General features: G+C 30.2%; 3 protein-coding genes across 4 annotated transcripts in view; 2 read left to right on the forward strand and 1 right to left on the reverse strand.

Annotated features, from left to right (window-relative positions):
* LOC123006615 (serine/threonine-protein kinase tricornered) overlaps positions 1-15,089 on the reverse strand; it is a 48,579-nt gene extending 33,490 nt beyond the window's left edge. Inside the window, exons 1-2 of the mRNA XM_044401256.1 lie at positions 14,786-15,089; positions 14,494-14,596 (exon numbers count right to left, since the gene is read on the reverse strand). The gene's annotated coding sequence lies outside the window, so the exon portion shown is untranslated. The remainder of the gene's footprint in view (positions 1-14,493; positions 14,597-14,785) is intronic.
* LOC123006651 (transcription initiation factor TFIID subunit 11) lies at positions 15,088-18,725 on the forward strand. Of its 2 annotated transcripts, XM_044401306.1 has the most exons (4): positions 15,088-15,478; positions 15,529-15,713; positions 18,510-18,654; positions 18,711-18,725. In XM_044401306.1, the coding sequence occupies exons 1-3, from the start codon at positions 15,204-15,206 to the stop codon at positions 18,641-18,643; spliced, it is 594 nt and encodes a 197-aa protein (XP_044257241.1). In that variant the 5' UTR covers positions 15,088-15,203; the 3' UTR covers positions 18,644-18,654; positions 18,711-18,725. The 2 variants fall into 2 exon arrangements, with proteins under 2 accessions (XP_044257241.1, XP_044257233.1); XM_044401298.1 differs by lacking the exon at positions 18,711-18,725 and having other exon boundaries at positions 18,510-18,694.
* Positions 18,695-19,455, forward strand: LOC123006663 (protein crumbs-like). Its single transcript, XM_044401320.1, has 4 exons — positions 18,695-18,855; positions 18,904-19,044; positions 19,091-19,219; positions 19,340-19,455. Exons 1-4 carry the CDS (start codon positions 18,822-18,824, stop codon positions 19,402-19,404), a joined length of 369 nt encoding a protein of 122 aa, XP_044257255.1. The 5' UTR covers positions 18,695-18,821; the 3' UTR covers positions 19,405-19,455.
* Positions 19,456-19,552: the final 97 nt, after the last annotated feature.

The raw sequence follows: 19,552 nt of genomic DNA on the forward strand, positions 1-19,552 counted from the left end.
TAATTCCAAAATAATTTCTGTAATTTCAATTTAATTCCAACTTAATTTCCATAATTCTAACATAATTTTTGTAATTCCAAATTAATTCCGATAGTTTTAAAAAATTCAACGTAATCTTCATAAGAAATTATTTTCGATAATTCCAACAAAAATTTCAGTAATTTTACAAAAGTTCTAGTAATTTCAAAATCCATTGTAATTCTATTTTTTTCAAATTAATTCCTGTAATGCCAACAGTATTTTCGAAATTCCAATATTATTTTCACAATACCAAAGTAACTCCTGTAATTCCAAATTAATGAAAGAAACTCAAACTAATTTTCAAAAAAATATATTTCCAATAATTTCGAAAGAAATCTCAGTAATTTCACAAAAATTCTAGTAATTAAATAAAATGACCAAAATTCTAGCAGTTCTAATAATCCATCGTATTTCCATTCTTTTTTAATTAATTCCTACTATTCTAAATTAATTCCTGTAATTTCAACATAATTTTCGTAATTCAAAAATAACTCATGTAATACCAAATTAATTCCGATAGTTCTAAAAAAATCAAAGTAATTTAAAAAAGTTAGTATTCTAGAAAAATTGCAGTAATTCACAAATAATTCCCATAACTTCCAAAAAATTTCACCGAAATTCCTGTAATTCCAATACCCTATCCTAACGTAATTCCATTCTTTTCCGATTATGTATTTCCTATAATTACAAATGAATTCACGTAATTACAACTTAATTTCGTTAATTCCAACTTAAATTTCGTAATTCCAAAATGATTTAAAAAAAAATCCGATAATTCCAAAAAAAATCAGTAATAATTCCAAAAAAATTAAATAGTTCCAGTACCTAAATCAAAAATAATTCCAATAATTCCAAACACATTTCAAGCAATTTCGACTAAATTCCAAAAATTTGTACAACTAATTCCAGAGTTAACGGCCCCTCCTCGTATAACCCTACAAAAAAATACAAGTTTTGAGGCAAAAAATATATTTCAGCTGGAAAACAATACGATTTGAGTCTATTTTTCATATTTTCCGTACCAATGAATCTCTTATAACTATATTTTTAATATTTTAGCCTGTTTACGAAGGATATTCGAGATATATCACCAAAAAGAAATTGCTTTGTTTTCCTTCTCTTGGTTTGAGTCGAATTATTTTGATTAAAGTTGTTTAGGGAAAAGAAAAATACAAAAAACAAAAAATTAAATAAATCATTTTCCACACACACATCAAGTCATAGTCCTGAAACAACGAAAAAGCAAAAAGACAGAAATTTTAACAAAGTATAATGTGTCACATGGACTTTCAATGCTCGTCTGTCAACTAAAAATTGTTTGCATTAACCCAAACAAAATCTCATCTTTCGTGAGAACACTCAAATCGTGTGACAACTTCGCATTACTGAAATTCTTTACGGCCTTTAACCAATTAATTTTACAACCTGACCGTGGAAACATCCGACTTTTTGCACACAACTCGATATTTCATTGTATCAACACGATTCTAAATCGAGAACTGAATTACCAAGAAAAACGGAAAACTCCAACAAAACACATCTAGTACAAATATCCGAATCGCGTGCCATCCATCCATTCGGGACAAACAAAACGATAAATCAAAATCGGGCAAATGCAAAAATTCAGCCACTTTCTAATTAAAATTTTTATTAGAAAAAAATTCGACGATTCTGCCCGAGGACGACGAAACAATTTCACTGTCATTTACATACCAACGTGAAAAAATTAATAGCTAAAGAATCAGCACTTTCCAACGTAATTAATTGAAATAAAACCGAAGATTGCGTCAAGAAAAAATGAGAAAGTTGTGGTCAAATCTGCAATATAGTCACTCACATTTCCTACCTTTTCTGGAAATTGTCCTCAAAAACAATAACAAACACACACACAAACGCAACAAAGGAAGTGTGCTTATCAAAATCGCCGAGTCGAGAAAAAGAAACCGCAAAACGTTCACGGTTTGCAGATCTCGAATCCTTTCGTTACACAAAACGATTTCAATCTGCGAAAATCTGACACGTCAATAGCGCACCGATTTAAATTAATCGAAGAAAAGTGCGTAGGTGACTTATTGTATTCGAAATCTTGCGGTTTACAAAACAAATCGACCATTCTTTCACCCCGATTGCCGTTGCCAACATAAAAATTACGACTTCGCCTCCGCTTTGCTGTTTTATAGACGTATACTATAACTACATTTAGAATCACCAAAAACTGATTTACGAGCGCATTAATTATGAAATAAGACAAACATGCCGTCATTTCCACTTATGAATATTCAGTTGAATGTCACAATTCGTAAAAAAATTATTTATTGTTTGAGTATTCACTCATTCGGTCGAAATGGTCGTGTGGTAATGTGCACAAAGTGCAACGTTATTTCCATAATAAGTCAGTTTTGCAATTTTTTCTGGGTTAGGTAAACATGTAAACATGTTATTAGCCATTACAGAAGTAGAGAACCGGTCAAAATGCACGAGATAACAATGCGAGCACAAACAAGAAATATTTATCAACAGTGGCTATGAAAAAAGATGGAATGTAAAAAATCTACGGGGAGTAATAAAATATGCAAATCTTTGGAAAAACGATATGGAACCATGTTAATTATTATAAGAATTTACGTAACGGGGAATCCCCACTGTTTTAACCCTCAAATTAAGTATCGTTCAATGCTAGAATTCGAAGAAATGTTTTTGAACAAAGTTATTTAAATCTTAAATAAATATCTCCATTTTCTTATATAGGATGTCCCAGCGAGTTGAAAAAGCCCATTAGTGATCTTTAAATGGTAAAATTTAAAAAAAAATTGTATAGGACATTGATAGATACTAATCTAGTGCATCACCTAAAATTATTTTCAACCATATAGCGTGTCCCAAAAATAAGTTACGATACAAACTTGTGTTTTTTTGCATTTTCGGATGTAGCCTGAACAAAAACAATGTTTTTACCCTAATCTTTTATTAGTCGATTTCGCTTAGTTTTAGAAATAAGACGTTTTTTTAACGAAAACATGCACTTTTTAAAAATTCACTACACAAAAACTAAGACAGCTAAAATAAATTTTTTCTTACTTCTGCAAAGAAAAGAAAGTACAGAATTTAAGGCTGTAGCATTTTTTAGTGTTTTGCATTTGTTAAGATTAAAAAATTAGGAAGTTTGTTAGAAGTTAAACAACGTAAAAAAATTAAATGAAACACCCTACTTTTGATTTTTGCATATCTAATAGATTGATAAATTGTCTATCTAAAAAATTAACTTTTAATGTCTAGAACTGATAAATGAAAAGATGTTTAACATTCAATAATAATTGTAGCAACAATGCCTATCAATATCTGAGCATTGTTAATATACTATGGCAACCATAGTAATTCCACCACGGATCACTTATCCGTTTAATTTATCCAGAGATTGTAAAAGTCGTTATAAATACTGAAATTCAAATTATTTTATTGTAAAAATAAAGAATAATGGATTCAGTTTAACACAAATGTGATTATTAAGTGATATTTCTTCCATCTCTTGTGCAACTGTAATTTTTTTGACTACTGAAACAATAGTACCTAATTATTTTTTTTAATGTTTAACTTTAAATATTTTTTTAGTTATTGATTAAAAACACCTAAATGTAAATAATTTTAGAAAGACAATTTAATAATGTTTTAAATGCAAAAACAATAAATAGGGTTTTCCATTAAAGTTTTTTCAGTTATTGAACTTTTAGCAAACGCCTTTATTTTTTTATCTTTGCAAATGCAACACACTAAAAAAATGTTACAATCGTATAGCTTGTACCCTCTTCTTTGCGGTAGTAAAAAAAATTTCTAGATGTCTTAGTTTTTGTGTAATAGATTTTTAAAACGCAAAAAAAAAACAACCTTATTTTTAAAACTAAGCAAAATCGACCAATAAAAGTTTAGCTTGTCATAATTGTCATAAAAATCTACATCTAAAAACGCTAAGAAACATACAGTGTTTCATTAAAAAAAAAACACAAGTTTGTATTGTAACTCATTTTTGAGACACGCTGTATAGTTGAAAATAATTTTAGGCGATGGATTAGAAAAGTATCTATCAATGTCCTATATAATTTTTTTTTAATTTTACCATTTAAAGGTCACTAATGGATTTTTTCAACTCGCTGGGGCACCCTGTATGTACAGGAAATCTTCGTTTTCAAAACCATGACTCTCTTTAACTTATAAACAAAAGCCAAAGCCTACTATAATTTAAGTGTATATCGTCTATGACAGCAAAGGTATAAATTTTTAAAGATTTAACTAAAATTACAACAAAAGACAATTCTGACGTTTTATTTGATAATTTAGGACGTCTTAGTTGAGACACCTTATATCACCGATCTCCTAGATGTTTTCGAGTATATAGACAAGATCAATAATCCGTCTTTTGTACATCATGTCAAAAATGAAATATGAGTTCAAGGCCAGTTTAATTTTTTTAAGTTATTGAACTTTTAACAAACGCCTTCATTTTTTATCTTTGCAAATGCAACACACTAAAAAAATGTTACAGCGTTATAGCTTGTATCTTCTTCTTTGCAGTAGTAAAAAAATATTTCTAGATTTTTTTTTGTGTTAAAAGTAAGCAAAATCGACCAATAAAAGTTTATCTTAAAAACATTGTCATATAAAACTACACCCAAAAACGCTAAAAAACATATGGTGTTTCATTTAGAAAAACACAAGTTTGTATTGTAACTTATTTTTGAGACACGCTGTATAGTTGAAAATAATTTTAGGCGATAGATTAGATTAGTATCTATCAATATCCTACTTTTTTTTTTTAATTTTACCACTTAAAGGTCGCTAATGGACTTTTTTAACTCGCTGTAACATCCTGTATATTACAAACAAAAAAATCCAATAATTATTGCGTGTGACAGCAAAACCAAGAATTCCAGAAAAAAAATTGTACTTATTACTGTTCTAAGCTGTATATTCCAATAGATAACAAGAGGTGTCAAAGAATAGTTTAGATTCTAGTTATTCCCTTTTCCAAGTTTCATTAGGAAGAAAACAACTCAAAACTTAAAAATATACCAAGAGATAAAAAAAAACTTGAATTTTGCTACTCATGATACCGCCTCCTTGCTAAAGTTGCAGCTGCGAGTTAGATGAATGTGGCTTTTCCGAGGTCAGCTGCCCACCTATAGCCCTGACCTAGCCCCTAGCAATTTTTTACCAATTGAAAATTTTAACACGTCGTTAAAAATTACATATTTTTATGCGATTCTTGTGAAATACTTACACATGATAAAAGATTTAAAAAAAAATCCTGTTGTTTCTCCGGCATCCAACCAAGTTTTTTTGATATAATCAAGCTATTTGTAATTAAAAAAAAATTGCTCTCTGACGTAATAATTATTCAGTGATGCTAAATAGGACACCTAACAATGCTACTACTCATAAAACCAAAAAACGAATAGTAAAAATGCTTATTTTCCCACTATTGTGAAAATTAGAATTAATTATTTGATTATTCTTGGTGAAAATCATGTACGAGTAAATTCATTATGTGGAATTGCCCAACCAAATATGCAAATTTTGTTTTTAACGAAGATCCGATGACAAATCTGCCCCTATCTTTTGTTTCCCTCTCCCCAAAAACAGCGCGGAAAGTTCATTAAATTCCAATTAACGCTTCTTGTAAAATTAATGAAAAACTCCGCTGTCTCTATTCAAGACACTGATGACCCCCTTTAGTAGTTTAATTACTCTTGCGCAATGCGGCCGACACCTCTACTGGCGCCTTCCTCTTTCAATTTACACTTTTCGGTGACAAAATTTATTTTCTACTTACAAACTTGATTGTAATCGATAGCTCAAACATTTTTTTTATGAATCATTTCAAAAGTACACACCACTGGGCCGTTATTTTAATTCGGTGTTTACATTTGAATAAAATGCAAATGTTGTGTTGCTCGACTTTACGACGACCGAGGATAAATGAGGTGTTGTTTGGGATTTTTATCAAAGGATGAAGTCTTGTGAAAAAATAAGAAAAAACTCAATACAGTTTTGTTAGAATAATCATGCAAATATTAGAACTTGTGATGATTATTTCGCAAACAGAGCTGCTTTGATAGAAAATGCTGAGGGTTGTCTGTATATCGACTGAATAAACTATTTGATCAGCTTTGTCGTCAACTCGTAAATTTATTAATGTATTATCGCTCTTTTATTGATTAATAATCCAAGAAATGTGTGAGGAGGCGAAATTTAATTGCTGGTACTTAAATGTGTAATAAACTACTCGAAAAAACAATTATAATAATAGAAAAAGATGCTGAACTCATAAAAGCAAATTATGAAAAAGTTAAAGCAAGACACAAAACTGGACTTTTCTAATTCTGAACCATCAAATCTTTGAAAAACTTAAAAAATAATATTTTTGGATTTTTTTGATTCTAGTAAAATTCGTGCATACAATTTTTACGAAAATTCAACATGAGTCATAAAAATACAGTGAAACCTCGATAAATCAAACCTCTATTATATCTCGAAATTTCGATAAGTCGAAGTGATTGCCTGATCCCGAGCTTTTACTAATAGAAATCAATGTAATTCTCCCTCGATTTCTTGAATTCCTCTCTAAGTTGAACAGATTTTCGGTTCCCCTCATCTGTAAACTTCCGCAAGTCGTTTTTTTTTAAATTCCCACAATTTTACGTAATACTCATTGAATTAATTTCTGAAGTATGCATCTGTTTTCCGTAAACTTCAAAGCCTGTGAAAGCATTTTCAAAAAAAAAGAAAGATAAATCAGTTTTTAATATTTTTTCCGTCACCCCGAAGACAAATGAATAAAATCTGTATCTACATCTACATACATATACAGGGTGAATATAAAGTATGAAACCAAGCGGTTTTATTTTTAATCATTTGCCTCCAGAAAATAATAATTGATATAAATTAAAGTAATATAAAAAAATGTGATCGTATTTTCAGAACGAAATTTTGTTTTGTTTTTGAGTTATGCGATTTTTTTTGTCAAAATTGCAATTTATGTGAAAAATTTTTTTTGAAAAAATTAAATGTAAAGCAGATAGTTGTAATCCTTAGTATAGCTTTTATGAGAAAAATGATTTTATAGTGGGTTGCCATTTAAAAAAATATTTTTTTTTGTAGAACTCAAAAACAAAAGGAAATTTCGAAAAATTTTATTCTTGTTAAATCATCACATTTTTATAGTACTTTATCACTCATCAATTAGTTTTTTCAAAAAATAAATAATTTAAGCAAAAAATGTTTGGTTCCATACTTTTTATTCACCTGGTATACAGGGCGATTCAGGTAAGATAATGAGCCTGACGATCTGGCGATGCAACCCAAAAAACAAATTTCATTTACGTTTTGATCTAATTTTAATTACGATTTAAATTTGCAATCTAAGTTATCTTATGTTGCTCTGATAGTGTTTTGACATGCAATTTATGATTTTTAAAAAAACTGTTTGCCTACCTTTAATGTTTCATTGTTTCATACATTTTGTATTGGGTTTACACCGAAATGACTTCTCTAATTTCTCTATCATTCAGCGAGAACTGAATGGCAATAATAATCGTTCTCTGCACTAATGTCAGAGTGACAGCAAGATGATAACTTGGATTCAACTTGCAAATCCTAATTGAAATTGGAACAAAGGCGTAAATGAAATTTGTTTTTTGGGTTGCATCGCCAGATCGTCAGGCTCATTATCTTATCTGAATCGCCCTGTATTTTATGCCATAAGAAGCTAAGTTTTGTATATACATATTATTATGTATTAAATAAAACAATATGCATATTAAAAAGCAATCTATATCTCGAAATCTCGATAACTCGAATATTTTTTTGGCAATAGAAAATCCACTGTATCATCAGTAACGTTCCGATTCTTTACATTATGTTAATCCGTTATTTTAATACAATTTTTTTTTTTGATATACAAATATACCTACACAAATTGATGTAAACAAATTAAGGTTTTCTGTTTCAAATAAATCAATTTTCTCATGCTTACTTGCTAATTTAGCGTTTTTATGAGCAAAATATGTTTTTTGTGGTAATTTTGATCATTTCCAGTCTTTGAAGTGTTTTTAGGTTTAATCCTACTAACAGAGTTACAAATAATTTATAATCGAGTCGTCTATTTGCAAAACCAGTTAAATCCAAAAATGGCAAATACCTTATTTTTTCATACGCTTATTTTTTATATGACTAGTAGAATCAGTCAAATTAATAAATGATTTTAAAAACACTATTTCAAAAGTGGAACTGTGAGCAACTTTGTACTAAAAAATTGCAAAAAAATGAGGGTTGCATTATTTTATTAAAAAAAAAATATGAAAAGTCTTAAAAATTTATTTTATTAATATTTTCGATTTAGATAAGGATCCTTCTACGTAGCTACTTTTAAATACGCTCCAATGTTCTTACAAGTGGAAGTGGAAAAAAGCCTTTCACACTATAAAAATGTGCTAACCGATAAGAAAAACACAATTTTCTAGTCGATAATTTAGAAAAACATTTATCATTATTTTTTACAAATAGATGAACAATAACTTATATTTTACTTTTTTCTTAATTTTTTTGTTAATTTGTTGTTTTGAGATTTTTATTTCTTAGAAAATAAATTTTGTTTTGAATGGCAGTGAAGCTTTCCGAACTCTAATGATCAGTGTAGAAGCGTCGACAGTCTTTACGTTTACGTTAAAAAAATTTTGACAAACGACCAAAAATTATCCAAAAACAGGCAAAAGAAGAAAACTATTTTCATCACCTACAATGTCAGAATTCAATTGACTAGTCCTAGATCCTACCGGCGCCAACTTCGGAGATTAACAATTCCTTCAACGACGCTAAAAACAAATTAAATCTCCACCGAAGGCTTTAAACCTGCAACATTTAATGGGCACGCAGAAAAAGACGATAGACGACGTCTCGTATGGTGCCGTAACGGCATTACGTATATGGTCAACCGTAATCGATAGAGTTCTTGACCGTTGACGATGAGAGAGGACAGTTCTTGTACAAGTGCAACATCTGCTGCCACAATCAATTATTACGATCGACGGCTTAATTGGAATTGTTTTAACGGGAATAGTTACGTGTCGACTTCTAACCCTGCCATGTAAACACACAAAAAAACAAGTTTGTCGTCGAAGAACTTAGTTTGAGAGAGGTCAGGTTTAATTCCCACATTTACGCTGGCAAGCGAGTTAATTAACCTCCTATGTTAAGAACAGAACTAATTAACTTATTTAATTAACACATAATTCGCAAATTTCGCCCGATTATTTTCATTACTGAACTTAACTTTGCACTCCCGGATTTGTTTAACTCTGTAGCAAATTGAGCAACAACGTCGGAAAAAATCGAGGCCAATAACACAAAATAATAAAAAACCGACGAATTAAAACGATAAATATCACGTCGATTATTTTAATAGAACATTGTTCTTGTTGGGTAAATGCGGCACGTCCTAACTGTTTTGTCTACACTTACCCAACTCGTGACACACTTGCAAGAAAACTCTTTTTTCACGTTCCAACGAGAGTATTTCTTCTTATCTAGATGGTAACAGCAGTTTCGACGACTTTGACCCAAATCGGTATCGAACAAGGAAACCAAAACGACGTTTTATCGAATTATTCTTCAGTTTCCTTTTGATTTGTGGTTTTCGAACGAACACTTTTCAACAACAAACACGATCTGAGAGAAATATTCACCGAAAATGAACATGGCCAATAATTATCGTGTTATCGCTTCACTTTGAATAAATAAAGAGATCGTAGCAACGACTTTGTCACATGTCACATTCCGGAGATTCAGATTAAATAAAATTGAAAAATAACTAATTTAAGTAATTAGTGTAGATTTTCAAAAAATAATGAGTTAATGCATGAATTGAGGTAATTTCATTCACTATACTACTCAGTACTTACGATCAGATACATCAAAGACAGAAATTGTCAAAGGTCAAAATTTAATGATTATTAAATCACTGGTTGGAATTTTTTTTCTTTACGTAACAAGTTAAGGGAAAATTGATTATTCACAATGTTAAACATTATGAAAAATGAGAAACGAATAAAAATTATGCAACTTTTAAATTGGTGAACAGCTATTTTTACAATTTTTGTAACGGCCTTCGTTTTAGAGTAAAAAAATAATTTAAGTAGACGTGGCAAATTTTGGACGTTGGCCATTTATTGCATTGTTTTTAAAATTGTATTAAAAAAATTAGGTTTTAGTAATTGTTATTAATTTAAGCAAAAAAAAATCATAATTTCACTGATGTCCTCTAACTTTTAAACGGTGTAACTTGGTTTAGAGATAAGTTGAGTTAAATCGTTTTATTTTGATATGAGGAATATCAAGTTACTTTTTGTTCCCATCTTTTTGTTACACCTTGTACAAATGTGCTTTGATAAAATGAAACCACCCTTTTCTATGTTGAAAAAATTCTGTAAACAAACATTTTTGAACGGAACATTAAATATTACATTAAAAAATCAATCAACGAACATAAACAACCAGTAAAAAAATATTATTAACCCTGCGATTAAAACCGAATCGTTGTTAAAAAACAGCTAATTTTTTATCAAATGGAATTATTTTGTGCACCCATGCTTGCAAAATTAATGAATTGCTTCAACTTTTTGTTTTTTTTTACAACACAAATTCCTTTATTGTTATATCCGGCTGTAAATTTCACTTACTGTTATTAGTAAGTAATTAAATAAAAAATACCATAATTTTTGCATTATTCTGATTTAATTGTTTCACCATTTGCTTTTATCGCTTTCTGCAAATTAACAACACAAAACATTATTTTAAGTGAATAATTATTACTCCTTTATTTATTTATGTGCAATTTCAATTGTTACAAAACGTCAACTTTTCATTTAATCTAAATGAAAAAATCATCCAATGCTCATTATGTTGATAATTACGCATCCAACTTTCACTTTGACCGAAAATTAACATTTCACATGAGTGCTTCAACCCAAACCAAGAAAATCAACATTTCGACCCAAAACATTGAAACAATGGACTTAATTTAATTATTATTATTAAACTAGGGTCTTGTAACTCTAACGGTATCTTGTGGGTAAACCGAATAAAAAATTCCCAGCGAAGAAATAACTTGATTAGTGTGTCATTGACATGATCTGGAAATTCAACTTAAAAATATCATTAAATCGAGCACACGCTAATTATTAATTACTCAGTATTTCTAGCGATGAAAAATAGAAAATAGAACACCAAAAACACAACTCACACAAGAAGATAAAATGCGTTTATAATTATCTCGATTTTGAGTGAAAGCACCAACATTTTATTGTCTCCTATACAAGTCAAACAAAAAAAAATATCATTAGTGGAAAACCGGCAATTGTTGAAGAATTGTCGGAAAGAAGAAACAACGGTACCGCTGCAGCCATTCACGACGTCTATTAATTATAGAAAAACGAGTTATGCCGGAAAGAGGCTTTTCTCTAACGATTCCGGATTTTCCGGGAAACACGTTTATTGCGTCATTTATTGATCGCATTAAATTGTTGGCAGTGACACTGAACGCGAATCAATCTCATCTGGAGTAATACGACTCGACGTCAAAATTTTATTGTATAATATTGATGAAAACGCACAATTTGTCATAAGTCATAACACTAAAGCAAGAAGAATGAAGATGTCCATAAAAACACAATCTGTTTAAAAAAAAAAAACTGTAAGAACCAGAAGTACCAGAACAGTTGCTGTTTCAAACTAAACTTTATAATTCATTATCAAAAATCATACATAAACAGCGCATTATTTAATTAATTTCTAAGAAACGAGTTGGCACTGAAACGAAATTCATAAATTTACATATTACATATTACTAAGTTACATTTTATTGTAATCATAATAGTTTAATTAGTAGTTTTGTTTTTATTACTAAATAAAAATTCTTTGCGCAAATATGGAATAAGTAATAAATGCAATTATTACTTGACAATAAGCTAATAATTTTACAACAATTGAATTAAAGCAATAATTAAAATTAATTTTTAGGAAATAAATTAATTCCATATTTTTGCTGACTAGTAATGGAGAAAACCGTTATTCGGTTTAATGTAATGTTTTTTTTCAACCTATGTCTGATGTTTTCAAAAAACATTTTATAAAAGTTCTTTATTTTTACAAAGATAAATACCCAAACATAAACATCATTTGTGCGTAATTGGCAACACAGGTTTACACAAACAAAAAACCTGAAATATTTAAATTTTGTTGTATTAAATAAAAATAAAAAATGAAGCAAGGTAAACGTAAGAAATAATACTTTTTTCGCAAATTTTCACCAATTCCGTATTTCTAGTTTCCTTTTATTAACTGTTTTGTTTGTTAAATATTTAAATGTTGTATTTTCCGTATTTCTTTGTTATTAATAAACTTTCAACTTTTTTTCTGTGAAATGTGTGTTCTGGCGTAACTCTACAATAAAACTATTGAAATAAAAATTTTGTACACATCAAATTTCCAATTAAATTTCTGATTAAAATAAATTTAAAAAAATATGATAAAATTAAGTTGCCAAAATTAAGTGTGTAAAAGTTTTCAATAATGCTGTATAATATTAGGATCACAGATTACTTTATTAATTAAAACTAAACAAATCACGTTTTGATTGAATCAAATTTTTTGAAGATGAATAATAAAATAAAAAAAAATGTATTTTTTTTCAGTAATGAAGAAAACGGTGTAACAAATTATGAAAAACATGTTTTCAAAGTTACCTACATGTGTAAAAAACAAATTACTATTTTTTTATTAAAACAATAATTGTATAAAATGATTTAATTGAGTTTGTGTTTTCTTCCTTAACGTTGCTACATTTTTTATTTTTATTTCAGGAATTTCCAGGTATTAACAGAAATATTAAAAAGTCATGGCTGGAACAACCTGTAGTATGATTCATACAAAAAATTATATATAGTTCACTTAACAACAAAAAAACTGTTAATTAACAGACATGCAATGCTCATCACCTGATCGGTAATTTATTTAAAATAGTTAGGCAACAAAAAATTGCCAACTTCATTAGTATTTCTGCGACAGAAATTAATTAGAATAGGTTGCGTGGGTAAAAAAGTAAGATCAATATCAATTAATTAGAAAATGTCGTAGGCTTATTTATTAATAATACTACAAAAATTGCACTCCAACCCTGCACACAAGCTTTATAGATTTTCCCCTTTCAGTAGCAATAACACTGACATTTATTTCTACAGTCCCGACAAACTTTACGATTTTCGTTTTTCTCCTGAAATGTGCACTTAACTCTTGTGCAATTTTACATCCCCAATTCCCACCGAACAAACTTTATACACCTGCTGTAAATTTTCAACCCTTATACAACTCCCTCCAGTCGGTTTGTTTCATTTTTAATACGTCTAGCGCTCTGCAATTCCGCTAATGGTAAAGTCTGGGTTTTTAAACGATCATTACCATGTCAAAATTTTGTGGAAAACTACTTCTGACCGTAAAAATCTCATTAAAACAAATTAGGAAAAAGATTAGCGATTAATTCGTGTAATTTACTTCAGATAAACTCAAAATTCATGCAAGTTGAAAATTTTTCTTTAGCTTCAGTTTAGTTCAGGTCATTTTTTTTATTAGAGGAGTAAACAAAGAAGTTGTATGCTGAATTATGGCTTTTATTGACAATGTTTTGTACGTTTACTGAATAATTATGAAAAAACATTAAATAGATACAGAATGCGCCAGAACTCGCGCCTCAGAGAAAATTTTCAAGTAAGGTAAGATATCAGGAACATGAAAATTTTGACTTTTATTTTTTGATATTTGACATTTTTTTCTATCTATTTAATGATACTGATGATCTTGTATGTTTTTTTGCAATTATTTAGTAAAGGGACAAAAATTTTGCCAATAAAAGCCACAAATAACATTGAACAGAGTTACAATTTAGGATACAGCTTCCTTGTTACCTCTTTTAATAGCCTATAGCAAAAAAACATGAAAAATAATTTTTCCAACAGAAATAAATAGAGTCAAAGTGCAAACTTTAAACCCTCAAATTTCGAAATTTTTATAGATAATTTTTTTTTTAACATTTTTTCCATGTTCCTGGTATCTTACCTTATATGGCATTTTTCACGTGGGCGCGAGTTCTGGCGCACCCTATATAGATGGGTGAAATGTCAAAAAATAAATATCAAAATTTTTTGACAGATTTTTTTTGTGTTTCTGGGATGTTATCTTACTTGGTAAGGTACGAGTTATGAAACATCCTGTATATCATTATTTTTATGTTTTTGTTTTCAAATTAACATTTTTATCGCCAAAACGAATTTTACTCAAAACGGTTGTTGAACTTCCCACAATTACTGAGCCCATCTTCGCGGAAATAATGCAACGTGGGGTCACGACAAGGCGGAAGAATGACCGACTCACCTTCTTGGTTTAGCGGGGTAATGGTGGTGGTTGAAGTGGGAGCCAGTGCAAGAAAATTGGGGCACAGCAAGCCCCATCCAACGCTCTAAGCCCCCCGGAGCACCTACGTGAAAAAAACGTTCAAAATAGTCAATTTCGTGCTTCTCCAAGCGTTCACAACTAACGGTTTTTGACACAATGAAATTTAGGTGCCTCGAATGGACGCTTGGACGATCATGGGGGCTTTTTCGCCAAATTTGACGTTTTGACAGTTGTCATCGAGCAAACAAAAGCCACCAACTGGGATACTTACAACGTGATTTTGTCGGGAAATTCGGATGATTGTCACACTAAAACATTGTCAAGCGCGGAATTTAGCGCAAAATCGACTATAAACAACGTTAATTGGGAATTAACTGGGCCCCCAATAAAACAACAAAAAAGCGTTTTTGCGGCGAATCAAGCGGACACAATATCACAATTTTTTATCACTGCAAATTACTCTTCAAATTCAAATTTACTTTGCTTTATTTTAGACACAATAAACAAAATTATTGTCAAATATGAACGTGATATATTGACTGAAATTCGACACTAGCGCCACCCCGGATTTCCAAGCTACTACAAAGTTGGCGCTTGGCCACCACCAGAGGGCGCATCTTCTGTCAAAATATCAACATAACCTCACTTCATTTTAAAATAAAAAATGTGAAATTGTTAAAAACACAAAGATGGACCAGATTTTTGCGAAGCCCCCAGCTTCGACGAGTCAAATCATCAAAGCGGACCCCAATTACGAGTCCATGGACGAAGACGACGACTCCACTGTTGAGACAGTTAAAACCGAACTCGAATCGTCCGAAATTCACATCAAGGACGAAAATACCTACCTGGAATCGGATATAATAATGCCGGAAGCCCCCCAAAATACCACCAGTGTTCCGGTTAAGAAGAAAGAGGTGAAGACGAAGAAGGAGATGGAGGAGGAAGAGCGGGAGAAAATGCAGTGAGTAGAGTCCTGGGGGGAGTGTGGGGCTCACTGGTGATTTTTCTAAGGGTTCTAGTTTCGAATTTCACCGAGGACCAATTGGATCGGTATGAAATGTACAGGAGGTCGGCGTTCCCCAAAGCTGCAATTAAGAGGCTGATGCAAACCATTACGGGGTGCTCGGTCTCGCAGAATGTGGTGATTGCGATGGCCGGAATTGCGAAGGTTTTTGTGGGCGAGGTGGTGGAGGAAGGTGAGAAAAAAGAGCCCAAAAGAATTATCCAATTCTTAACTAATAATTTGTTACGAGCAACTTTTTTAAAATTTTAAACATATAATTATGAATTATAATCCCACAAAGTACTTCAAACAAGGCTAAAAAATGAGGTGAAATAAATAACCGAGATTCAGTTAAATAATCGCAAATTCTTTTCTACAATATGTATTATTTTTTGTCATTTAATTAATTGTATTTTGTTCAAAAATACATGATTTGGCGTAAGAGATTACAAAAAACTATCATATGAGTTTAGTCAACTTTTGAAATACTTACTATAAATAAAATAATAAACGCTAGTAATTATTATACAATACAATTTACTTATGATAAAAAAAATAAGCAAAACTTCTAGTAAAAAATACTCTTAAACGCTTTCGTTGTATATAATTTTATTCGTAAACACTTTTGAGTAATCGTTCAATAATATTAACAAATTTTGTTACACATTTTTTAACTAAATTAGTAATTTTATTACCACATTCGGGATGTGTTTCTAAAATTTCGTGATTTTTATAGACTCATTGCATAATACACTTTTTTCATCAGCAATCGTTGATTTTTACATTTTACAAATAAACTTTCATAATGTTCGCCTTTTAAACTCTTGAATTTTCACTTTTACTTTCTTAATCTTAAATGTTAATCTTCTTTAGGTTATTTAATTTTGTAATTTGCTTGTTTTTACAATACAATTTATACATCTGAAACTATTCACTATTTGTTAATTCTGACAAAATATAATGTTGAAAAATCTGCAACTTTAACCATTTCAGGGCCGTTGATAAAAGAAAAAATTTGTTTATCCCCATTTGTAGAGGATTTAATTCTCTACAATTTCTTCATTTACATTTTCTTAGTCATTTTTACGGTTTTGCACTGCATATTTCAATTACATACCAGATGCATAAAAAGTATTGAACGAAACGTTTTTTGCTTAAACTATTTATTTTTTGGAAAAACTAATTGATGAATGATAAAGTACTATAAAAATGTGACATTTTATCAAGAATAAAAATTTTCGTAATTTTCTTTTCTTTTTGGGTTCTACAATTTTTTTTAATATAAAATTATTTTTCTCATGAAGGTTATGATCTAAGAATTACAACTATCTACTTTATACATATTTCATTTAAAAAAAATTACATAAATTGCAATTTTGACAAAAAAGATCGCATAACTCAAAAGCAAAATAAAGTCTCGTTCTCAAAAACAATCACATTTTTTTATAATAATAATAATGTTTATTGTCAATAAAGGTCATATACATAATTATATTATTTTAATTTATGTTAATTATTTTCTGGAGGCAAATGATTAAAAAAAACACTTGGTTCAATACTTTATATTCACCCTGTATACATTTTTTTAAATATTTCCGTTTCATTATGAAAATCGATTTTTCCGTAATTACTTAGAATTTTTTTTATATAATTCTAAGATTCGTTGATCTCAAAAATCTAATTTTGCTCAGCTTCCAACGAGATAAAACATTTAATAAAATGAAATTGGGTTTTTTTAATTTTCATAATTGTTGAAAAAAATGTCATAGGACTCCTTTTCATTATTTTATTATTATTAATTACCTAAAAGCCAAATGTGTTTTTCCCCAAGTTCAGAATTATTGGTTCGGAAATGTAAAAAAAATTAGTATGTAATCAAATTAGAACTAATAAAATCAGTGTTAACACAGAGATTTTGTTAAAATTAATACCCGGCGTGAATATCATCTCATTTAAATTTCGACCACAAGACCGTAAACACTCTGTATTTCATTTTATAGCTAATGTTTTGAATTTTTCGTGTTAAAATATTGAATAAATTTTTACATTTGGATTTAAAAGCTAAACAATAAAATGCTAAAACAATATTTTATTTTGGCAAAAATGCTCGAACAGGTCAAGTTTTCTGTTAAAAAATACATACACAATTTTTAACTTAATTTAAATTTTTACGCTATTTGGTTTTTGAGTAATAACGTCATCGACATTTTTTTTAATGAAAACTCTTAATTCATTTTAGCTGGTTCGATAGATTTTTTAATTGTCGAAATATTAAATATTACATACAAGTTTTCGAAAAAAAATTACCAAAAAAGTGAAATAATATCAACAAAAAACAAACATACAAATTGTTGAAAAAAATGCCAAATGTGTTTTTCCCCAAGTTCAGAATCATTGGTTCGGAAATGTAAAAAAAATAGTATGTAATAAAATTAGAACTAATAAAATCAGTGTTAACACAGAGATTTTGTTAAAATTAATACAACATTTAAAAATAACTTAACTACTTCCGGATGTCCTTGGAAAACAAAATATCTTATTTATTTTGTCAAATACTGTATTTATGTAATTGATTAATTTTGAAAATGAAATAATTCGTGTTTATGTGTAACCATCATTTTGAGATAACACGTTAACAGTAAGTTACTCTGAATTTACGTTTTCTGAAATTAAATTGATTAATAATCCGAATTACATGTGATGGTTCTGAATTAGGCTTAAAAAGGTGTAGACAAATTGAACAAACTTGGAAATGTTTTTAAACAAATTTCGTAATGCAAAATGTAACTTTTATTAAAAAAAATTGATGCACCGTTTATTTTTTACAATGTTGCAGCGATAATCGTAGCATTGAAATAAATATTTATTTTAAGATCGTCAAAGGAAATTTTAAGTCATTATTTACAAACAAAATAGATAGTTTTGAACTTATGACCGCCAGAAGTTTAACCATTTGGATAAAAAACCTGACCAAAATTGGCTTTTCCAGCTCTGGACGTGATGGAAGAACAGTCCGAATCGGGCCCTTTGCAACCCAAGCACCTGCGAGAGGCAGTGCGGAGGATGCGCCTCCAGGGGGCCATCCCCAGCGGAAGAGACTACCGAACTCATTTCCGCCTCTAGATTTACGATTTGTATTATTTTTAGACGTAATAAAAGTCTTTTCTATTTTAATGTTGCTTTACTTAAGAACAAGCCCGGCATTATCAGGAGAGTGGGAAGCAGAGGCCAACGACTCTCTTATCACAAGAGGGACGCTCTTAGTCGCTGGTAACCTTCCCTCGCGTATAGTGGGACCAAAATGCTGATTGGAGTTATTGTGGTGTTTGTTTTAGGTAAGTGTCGAAATTTGGGATTTTATCAATGAAATCGTTATCTTTCAGGCCTGGAACTCTGCACGGCCTGTGATATGGACCAGACTAAGCAAGGGTGTCGCATACAGAACAAAGCATGTTCCTGTGGGTTCGGCTGCATATCTGAGTATCGTTACGACACGATGGCGGAGTGCCAGAACGCCCTTCGAGGTGATTATTTCCACGTTTCCACGATGCGCTAATGGCACATTTCCAGGCAAGAGACGCGACATCTGTAACCCCAATCCGTGCCTGCATGGGGGCTCCTGCATCCAGATTTCGCAACGGCCCAAATACAAGTGCAGATGTGAGGGAACGGGCTATTTCGGACTACGATGTAGCAGAGGTACTGATAACCTTTGACACGACAACAACCACATTCAAATGGTTTTTAACAAGTGAAACTTGCTCAATGATTTTCCTAGTTCGATAAAATTGTTGACAAAACTAAATTGTTTTTTTCTAGCATGTCCCACGCCCGGGGTTGGCCCCACTGACGCGGTGTTCCCCTACGAATGTATAGAAATATGACGACGTGCCTCTGTATTGTACTTTTAAATAAAAAGCGTTTTTTTAATAGTATTACTTAGTATATTTCCTTTGAAATTAAAACAATAATTTACAAATAGAAAGATAATCCACATTTAATATTGTAGTTAATTTGAAAAACTGCATCACA

The sequence above is a fragment of the Tribolium madens genome, unplaced genomic scaffold (assembly GCF_015345945.1).
Source record: "Tribolium madens isolate multiple individuals breed KSU strain unplaced genomic scaffold, Tmad_KSU_1.1 Scaffold_11;HRSCAF=98;Tcas5.2_LG3b, whole genome shotgun sequence".
Taxonomy (NCBI): domain Eukaryota; kingdom Metazoa; phylum Arthropoda; class Insecta; order Coleoptera; family Tenebrionidae; genus Tribolium; species Tribolium madens.

What these genes read in the sequence shown, in the direction of transcription:
- LOC123006651 (XM_044401306.1), top strand. Translation starts at nt 15,204, where the DNA reads ATGGACCAGATTTTTGCGAAGCCCCCAGCTTCGACGAGTCAAATCATC. An exon ending in GAAGAGCGGGAGAAAATGCA is followed by an intron (nt 15,479 to 15,528) that starts GTGAGTAGAGTC and finishes GATTTTTCTAAG; the next exon opens with GGTTCTAGTTTCGAATTTCA. An exon ending in GGGCGAGGTGGTGGAGGAAG is followed by an intron (nt 15,714 to 18,509) that starts GTGAGAAAAAAG and finishes TGGCTTTTCCAG; the next exon opens with CTCTGGACGTGATGGAAGAA.
- LOC123006663 (XM_044401320.1), top strand. Translation starts at nt 18,822, where the DNA reads ATGCTGATTGGAGTTATTGTGGTGTTTGTTTTAG. An exon ending in GTGCCAGAACGCCCTTCGAG is followed by an intron (nt 19,045 to 19,090) that starts GTGATTATTTCC and finishes GCACATTTCCAG; the next exon opens with GCAAGAGACGCGACATCTGT. An exon ending in CGGACTACGATGTAGCAGAG is followed by an intron (nt 19,220 to 19,339) that starts GTACTGATAACC and finishes GTTTTTTTCTAG; the next exon opens with CATGTCCCACGCCCGGGGTT.